At 35.4% G+C, this 8,810-nt stretch overlaps 1 protein-coding gene across 1 annotated transcript in view; it reads right to left on the bottom strand.

Annotated features, from left to right (window-relative positions):
* Positions 1-1,630: 1,630 nt before the first annotated feature.
* LOC111087488 (protein CBFA2T3-like) overlaps positions 1,631-8,810 on the bottom strand; it is a gene marked incomplete at its 3' end in the record, with an annotated part of 38,478 nt that continues 31,298 nt past the window's right edge. The window contains exons 3-5 of the mRNA XM_022394260.1: positions 3,629-3,849; positions 2,435-2,524; positions 1,631-1,735 (exon numbers count right to left, since the gene is read on the bottom strand). Of these exons, the coding sequence (XP_022249968.1) occupies positions 1,631-1,735; positions 2,435-2,524; positions 3,629-3,849 (416 nt within the window). The remainder of the gene's footprint in view (positions 1,736-2,434; positions 2,525-3,628; positions 3,850-8,810) is intronic.

Genomic DNA, 8,810 nt, shown 5'->3' with positions numbered 1-8,810 from the left:
ATAAGGTGATCCAGTAAATCTTAGTACAAATGGTAGTACAGCAAGCGATAAACATAAGGTGATCCTGTAAATCTTATTACAAGTGGGAGTACAGCAAGCGATAAACATAAGGTGATCCTGTAAATCTTAGTACAATTGGGAGTAGAGCAAGCGATAACTATCTAAAACTCGTAGATTCGTCGATTGTTCAACGTCGGGATTTTCATGATATGCGCACGCATAAATACCGGCACTGGGGGGGGGGGGTCTCAGGGTCTATCTTCTCGTCAATTCCTGGATTCACTTTTTTGAGTCTCCCAAAACCCCTTTGGTCACGGTATGGAACCATAATTTGAAAAGTTGTTAATATTTAAAGCTCTCAGTTCTGATTTTATTCGTAACGATGTGTATACATTATACAATGTATTATATATGTCGTATAATACATTATATTCGTAACGGTGTGTATACATTATATTCATTACGGTGTGTACACATTATATAATGTATTATATATGTCGTATAATGCATTATATTCGTTACGGTGTGTACACATTATATAATGTATTATATATGTCGTATAATACATTATATTCATTACGGTGTGTACACATTATATAATGTATTATATATGTCGTATAATACATTATATTCGTAACGGTGTGTATACATTATATAATGTATTATATATATGTCGTATAATACATTATATTCGTTACGCACGCACACACACACACACACACACACACTAGAGAGGAGGCTTGGGGTTAAAAATTCGAAAATTTTAACATTAGGCTTATTTTGAACTAGCCCTGAAACGTCCTTGCCAGTTTTCTTGTAAGTTCATGGATCCAGTCCCTTAAGTCTTGAAAAATAAACTTGTATATCATATAAGGAATAAAATGAAAAGTTTCCAAAATTTGAATTGTTTTAAACAGTTTTCACATCTCAAAAATAATTCTCAAGTTAATCGATTCCATCAAACCTAAAACCCCCCTAATTGCCCATTTTTTGGGGGGACTTCTCTCACGTCTCTTTCGAAATCTTTTTTATTTGTTTAGGGGTGAGATGGCGCAAAAACCTACATGCAAGATTTCAAGTTATTTTGTCAAAAGTTTAGAAGGAATTCAAAAATCAATTAAATATATAAATTGTTCTTATTTTAGCACAGTGCTACACAATGGACTATATGTGCTCTGCCCACCACGGGTATCGAAACGCGGTTTCTAGCGTTGTAAGTCCGGAGACATATCGCTGTGCCACTAGGGGGGGGGCGGACTATATGCATTCTGTCCACCGCAAGGAATAGAACTCCGGATTTGAGCACTGTAAATTCGTAATCTTGCCGTTGACTCACCGTGTGACAAATATAGAAACACGGGTGCAACTGAGAATCACTACGCGTGTGTATGTGTGGTTGGGTAAAAAAAAACATGAAATATCCGAATCAATATAAGAATTTTGCGTCATGAAGCAGTCAGTGACAATCCTAGGAAATTTGTGAATCTCTCATCATGTCAAAATTTTGTTGGATTTTCTACTTAACTCTTATAATTATCGATGGGACATTATTGGGGTTTTAAACACTTAAAAAATAAAAGAAACAAACTGCTTATGGCTCCACGAGTCTCTGATAATTGTAAGAACTCACGTGGGAAAATATGTTATAATATGCTTTCCACGCTACATCTGCCTTATCCAGTGCCGAAGAGATCTTTCGCTCAATACCAGGGCTCATCAGGCCGGCTGGGATACGCTACAGAAATTAACAGTTTTCATGAACAGTAAATGTATGATGTGAATCAGATTAACCAAATGAATTAGAATTATCATAAATTTTATTTAAGTCAGATTTTAAGGGTAATAACTGATACCAGAAAACCATTTATTATCAGTTTTTAGAATTAATTTTAGTTTACAGGAACCAGCCTTCTTGTTCCAAATGAGTTCCCCCTCCCCTCCCCCCACACACATTTAATTACCGTTGGGGTAAAAACGAGTGATTTCACCCAATATTTTCAGATCGGCTCAGTACACTGAGGGTTGATTGAAAAAGGAAAAGAAAAAAAATGGCCCTGGTATGGCCTGGTGGGGCCCCGGCGTAGCCTGGTAGCTAGGGCGTTCGACTCGCAATCTGAGAGTCGCGGGTTCGTATCCCTGTTACCGAACATGCTCGCCCTTTCAGCCGTGGAGGCGTTATAATGTTCGATCATTTCCAGTTATTCGTTGGTGAAAGAGTAGCCCAAGAGTTGGCGGTGTGTGGTGTTAACTAACTGCCTTCTCTCTAGTCTATCACTGATACTTTAGGGACGTCTAGCGCAGATAGTCCTCGTGTAGCATTGCGCGAAATTCAAACCAAAATCAATACTCAGTGCGATGCAATATGTGAATGTCCACATTACAAAAACCAAGAGATGCTTTAAGGATTAAATTACTTCTTCATGTGATACTTTACCTTTAGAAACGGAATAACGAATGATCTAAGAGGATAGTTTGTGATGTCTTGGATTTTCTGGTGAAATTCTTCGATAGTTATAGAAGAAATCTGCAAGAGACATATTAAAAAAATGTGTCTAGCTAAGTGAATATCGAACTTTGACAACATCAAATTTTAAGTCACAATTAGTGTTATTCTGGATATTTTACATCAAACTTAGTTTCAAGATATTGATAATTATGTTAAATACTCTATTAGCTTTAAAACCGCTAATTTCGAGATAGCAATAGTTATGTTGAATACTCTATGTTGCTAGTAACACAAAAATCCAGATGCTATTTAAGCGCTAACTACTAATCTTAAGGTGATATTAAGCGCTCTTCTGTAAGTTCAAAATATTACTAAATACTGACCATTAGGCCAAAGATGATACTAAAAATTCCCCTCTAATCTCAAAGTGCTAGTAGACACTAACTACAAAAGTCAAAGTGATAAACACGCCTTATTCAGCTAAAAACAAAGTAATAAAATTGACTAAGCTAATGTTAATCTACACTTATGTTAAGTTGAAACTATACACTCTAAAATCATTGTGGAACAGGTAAAGGTTGATCCTAAATGTTTGTAAAGATGTTTTGCAGTGTAGCTTACATTCCACGACCATCTCAAGAGGATATTAAACACTCTCCATTAAGTTTGAATTGACTAAACGTTTGTAACGAAGTTTTACAGTACAGCAAACACTCAACAACCAGCTCAAGAGGACAGTGAACAATATCCACTAAGTTTTAAATGATCCTAAATGTTTGTAACGAAGTTTTACAGTACAGCAAACATTCACCAACCAGATCAAGAGGGCAGTGAACAATATACACTAAGTTTTAAATTATCTTAAATGTTTGTAATGAAGTTTTACAGTACAGTAAACATTCACCAACCAGCTCAAGAGAACAGTGAACAATATCCACTAAGTTTTAAATGATCCTAAATGTTTATAATGAAGTTTTACAGTACAGCAAACATTCATCAACCAGCTCAAGAGGACAGTGAACAATATCCACTAAGTTTTAAATGATCCTAAATTTTGTAATGAAGTTTTACAGTACAGCAAACACTCAACAACCAGCTTCAAAGGACGTTAAACACTCTCCACTAAGTGTTAAATGACACTAAACGTTCGTAACAAAATTACTCAGTACTCTAAACACTCACCATTAAGCTCAAGATGAGACTGTGCACGCGCTCACCTACGTCTGATGAGATGTCACTCCCGAACTGTTGCAGCGTTGTAAAGAACCGCTTTAATTTACTCAGTTGGCGGATACCGGAACCCAAGTGGGCTTCTGATAATGAAACCCCACCAGCAATGGTGATGGGAAGAGTCAAGCTAGACGATGGAGACACTGTTTGTGGGGGGTGTGCTCCACTCATATCTATAGAAACAGGGGAAGTTTCTTAATTTTTATTTCACTGACATAAAACCTAGATCTGAGAGCGCAAACAGTTTTCACCACATCCAAATTCGCTGTTGACTCACGCATCTTGACTTAAGAAAATCTCCAGTAATTGTTGTGGACATAATAGTATTTTTTTGGAGGGGGAGGGGGTAATCTAGAGCTTTTAGTACTAACATGTAATAAAACAACGAATTTTTAGCTTACTGTAAATAATTGTTTTTGTTTTTTTAATGATTTCTGCTTGATGAAGTTAAGAACAATTTTTAAGTTAGTGAACTGATAAAATTAAACTGCAAGTAAGGCTACGACATTCGTTAAATCAGGTGCTTGGTGAAGTTAGAAAAATTTTTAAGTTAGTGAACTGATAAAATTAAACTGCAAGTAAGGCTACGACATTCGTTAAATCAGGTGCTTGGTGAAGTTAGAAAAATTTTTAAGTTAGTGAACTGATAAAATTAAACTGCAAGTAAGGCTACGACATTCGTTAAATCAGGTGCTTGGTGAAGTTAGAAACAATTTTTAAGTTAGTGAACTGATAAAATTAAACTGCAAGTAAGGCTACGACATTCGTTAAATCAGGTGAAGCACGTATGAGTATCATATGTACAGAAACAGATCGACACGTTGTGTGTTTGTTAGTGTACACAAATAAGCATGCATTGTATTTTGAAAATATAAAAACAAAATGGCATTATATTGAATAACGCCTGTCAGCTTTCGATCAGTCTGGACGATCACCACCTGCGTTGTTTCTTAAAGTTCCACATGACACAATAAACCGTTGTCTTTAGTTCAAAATAAAGCGTTTTTGCTCTCTCTCTCTTTTTTTCCACGCGTTTAGTCCTCTACAGTTATTCTACATATTCTAAGTAAATGTAATATGTTTGTTTGTTTTTAACTATCTTTGTAACTCTCTTCTTTCGACTCTTACTCTCTCTTTATTTCTCTCTCACATTGTTACTACTTCCCTTAATATCAATTCTGGTAAAAAGAAATATTTAAATTAGTCAGGATAGCACTTCAAGAAAAATTAATTATTCATGTCAAACCTAAGCGAAACTACTACAAACTGTCGAGTATATATATGTTGAAAAACTTCCACTTTATATTTCATAAATAAATGAGTTTATTTTGTATTTTGTCAAAATTATCTCATATCTCATCTGCGTCCAACCCTAACTCTTCTATCAAAAGGTCCAGAGTTCGAGCCGCGTTTTTACCTGTGTGTGAGTTATAAAAGTCATTGTCAATCCCGTTTCTCGGTTCAAGAGCGAACAAAGCCCTTATAGCGGTGTAATGCTACTGAGCAGCAACCTACTATCTGGTCAGTAGATTAAGGACAGCTATACCTGAACCCTAAGAGGTCACTGAACTGACCGCTTAACCTATACGCACGTAAAGTTCCGTTAATGTTGAGCCAATTCACAACTCTCTTAACCCATTCACTGCTGATTCGTCGTATATGGTACGGTCCGCCTCTGACAGTTGAATACGAATGTACCGTATACGGTGTACGGTTCACAAAAATTCCGCGCGCGTTTAGAGCAGCCGCAGTCGATGAGTTTAACCATTTCTTTCCATCGTTGTCTTTCTTCTAACTTTTAATTGTTTATTCTGTATACCTCTGGCTTTTTTCTCTGATATATATATTTTTTTACTTTATATTTATTCATTTTTATATTTACTTTATTTCTTTAAAAATTAATTTTCAAAAAACAACTCGTACTTATGTGCTGTTATTCGCCTGAAAGAAACCTCTAGCGGCATCGAGTTGAATTAGAATAACCAAGGCCTTAAAGTGTAACAAGGTTTTAATTTTTATTTCTTTCAGTAATTTGTTTGTGTGCAATAAAACAGTCTAAAAATTAGCAGCAATGCTTTAAATATCAAAACATAGAACACATGAAACATTAATTTTGCCATCGAAAAGCAAATGCTTGGGAGATAATAAAAAGGTTTTGTTTGTTTGTTTGAAGGTAAGCACAAAGCTACACAACGGGCTATCTGTGCTCTGCCCACCACGGGTATCGAAATCCGGTTTCTAGCGTTGTAAGTTCATAGACATACCGCTGTGCCACTGGAGGGCAATAAAAAATGGTAAGTAAGTAAGGTTAGTAATATCATCATGACCAGATGATTAGAGGGCGCTTGACTCGCAACCTGAGGGTCGCGGGTTCGAATCCCCGTCCCACCAAACATGTTCGTCCTTTCAGCCATGGGGGCGTTATAATGTGCGGTTAATCCCACTATTCGTTGGTAAAAGAGTAGCCCAAGAGTTGGCGGTGGGTGATGATGACTAGCTGCTTTCCCTCTAGTCTGTCACTGCTAAATTAAGGACGGCTTGCGTAGATAGCCCTCGTGTAGCTTTGCGCGAAATTCAAAACAAACAAACAAACCAAAAACCCCTAGTATCATCAGTAATTAGGGCAGAACTAAACAAATAATGCAAAGTTATCGAAACAAAAAAAAAATGGAGAAAAGTTAATATTTAATTAAGTTCAAAGGTTAATTACCAGTGATTTGCAGTTTTTTATAATTCACAGACTTACTAATTACATCTTGTGTTGTAACCACACCCTTACCAAAATTTTATTTTCTTATTGGCTGATGTTTAAAATTGTCGCTAAACGTCACATTACGTAGAAAGTTATCACAGGTCCGTCCTCATTTAAGTGCTTGATAGCATTTCGTGCATTTTAGCATTACATGTCTGAGCTTGACAAAAGTAACACATTTATTTTTTACATATAAGTAATTATATTTATTCATTATTCTAAATGTTCGGTCCAGAGCTCATTGTGACATCTAAGATGAATTCTATCATTTGTTTTTAAATATTATAATAATCATAAAAAAAAATCCTGGTACAAAATCGTTTATAAGAAAAATTTTTCGTGGAGAGGAAGTGGGGGGTGGGGTGATATTTTATTTATATTACAATTTGATCATGTATTAGAATGCAGGGTTTAAAAGGTTATCCTTAAGCTATGTCGTCAATACTATAAAAACAGAAATATTGTAAGTTTGTTTGTTTGTAATTAAGCACAAGGCTACACAATGGTCTATCTGTGCTTTGCCCACCACGGGTATCGAAACCCGGATTCTAGCGTTGTAAGTCCGCAGACATACCGCTGTGCCACTGGGGCGGGCCAATATTGTAAGAAAGCAATAAAAATATAGGGGAATTGATTTGTCGCTACAAATTTTGTATTAGTTACTCGCTAGAGGGCTTGAGTTGCTTTTTCCTCCTCCTATTGGTGGCCCCCATATTCTCTAACACACGCGAAAGTCAAGAAAAATTATAATAATTCTGGAAACCACCAATACAAAATTCCTTCATATTCTAAATACTGCCTGAACATTTTACCATTTGATAGGAGCCAAAAATCGGGAAGTGTGGTAACCTTTAACCCAGTTTGAATGTCAGACACAAGGTCGCAGAAACATTTGTTACTTCATTTTGTATCTAACAGTAAATGATCCTCTACTGCATATTTTGCATTTATTATTTGTGAAATTCGAATATTTTGAATTACATACACAAACAGCCAATGAAATAGAAACACACATATACATACAAGCGGATATATTCATAACCTACGTTTTATCGGACGCCGTGTTAAATAGAAAAAACGATCATGAAAGTTCCGGCTAGCCTTACACATATGTTTCCTTATCTTATGGCGCTGTACACTAATAACAAAATAATTATATGAGTGTTAATTCTAACCATATCCTGTTTATGAAATATGTAAGTATTAAATCTTAAATACAGAGTGTATTTCTTCATTTATATATATATATATATATATAAAAACTGTTTACCATTTTTTAACTTTAAGTTATTCGTAATGTATCGTTCTCTATATAAGTGTTAACCCTAAAACTGGCCTTTAGTTAAGAGCTCGTCAACCTACTTCTTAAAAGGAAAAAGAACAACTCAGCTGTATAACATTAGTAAATAAATACACACGCAGTTCTGCGTCTACATCTATCAAAAAAAATACCGAATCACTTAGTAAACTAACACACACACACATAACATGCATGTACACACAATATTATCTCTCTAACAACACAAAACCTACTTAATTGAATATATTCGCTTTACTTAGTAACTGAACACGCACATCATGTTTATCTTCTGAGTTTCTTAATCCTAAAAGCGTCATGTTAGTGTAACAAAGTAACTTCAACTTGCACTGATATGGTGACATTTTTTCTTATTGACTTTGTGTTCGTTAAGGGTTGACTGGCCACAATTAACAAACTTTAGAGATGTAATTTTTTCATCGTCCGTCTTAATAACTGATTTTTGTTTCTTTTTTTGCAAAATGTCACGTCACAGAAACTTTATCAGTAAGAGGTCCAACTCATTCCGTTGAGTGCCCTTTTCTGTGCCAAGCTGTAACATCTAAAGTACTTTATTCAGTTATCGTACTGCCTTTCGTACTGTCATTCCTTCACGTTTAACACTTTCGCATCTTTGAATATATGTTCTATTTTTTAGATTTTATGCCTGTAATCCATTATCAAACTTTATCCTATAATAAAGTGAACTCTTAAAGTTTGCCTAATATTTGTTTCATTTTCGTACATATGAATATATGTAGATTTAACATAGAATACTGGTCAAAGAATTTTTTTTTTAAAGTTAAACATAAAGCTACACAATGGGCTATCTGTGCTCTCTCCACCACGGGTATCGAAACCCGGTTTCTAGCGTTGAAAGTCCGTGGATATGCCGCTGTACCACTGGGTGGGGGCGGTTAAGAAGTAACTAAATTCCTTTCTCCCAAATAACCTATTATTCTGGTCCATTCACCCATAGTATCATGTGTACCACTCGTAGGAAAAATGTCTGTAAAGTTGAATATATTAGGTCGACAAGAAATTAATGTCGCTTTTTTAGATGAAAAAACTCAAACAACTTATAT

Source organism: Limulus polyphemus, unplaced genomic scaffold, assembly GCF_000517525.1.
Source record: "Limulus polyphemus unplaced genomic scaffold, Limulus_polyphemus-2.1.2 Scaffold2212, whole genome shotgun sequence".
Taxonomy (NCBI): Eukaryota; Metazoa; Arthropoda; class Merostomata; order Xiphosura; family Limulidae; genus Limulus; species Limulus polyphemus.
The sequence above is the reverse complement of the archived record's forward strand: the minus strand, read 5'-3'. Positions and strand labels throughout refer to the sequence as shown.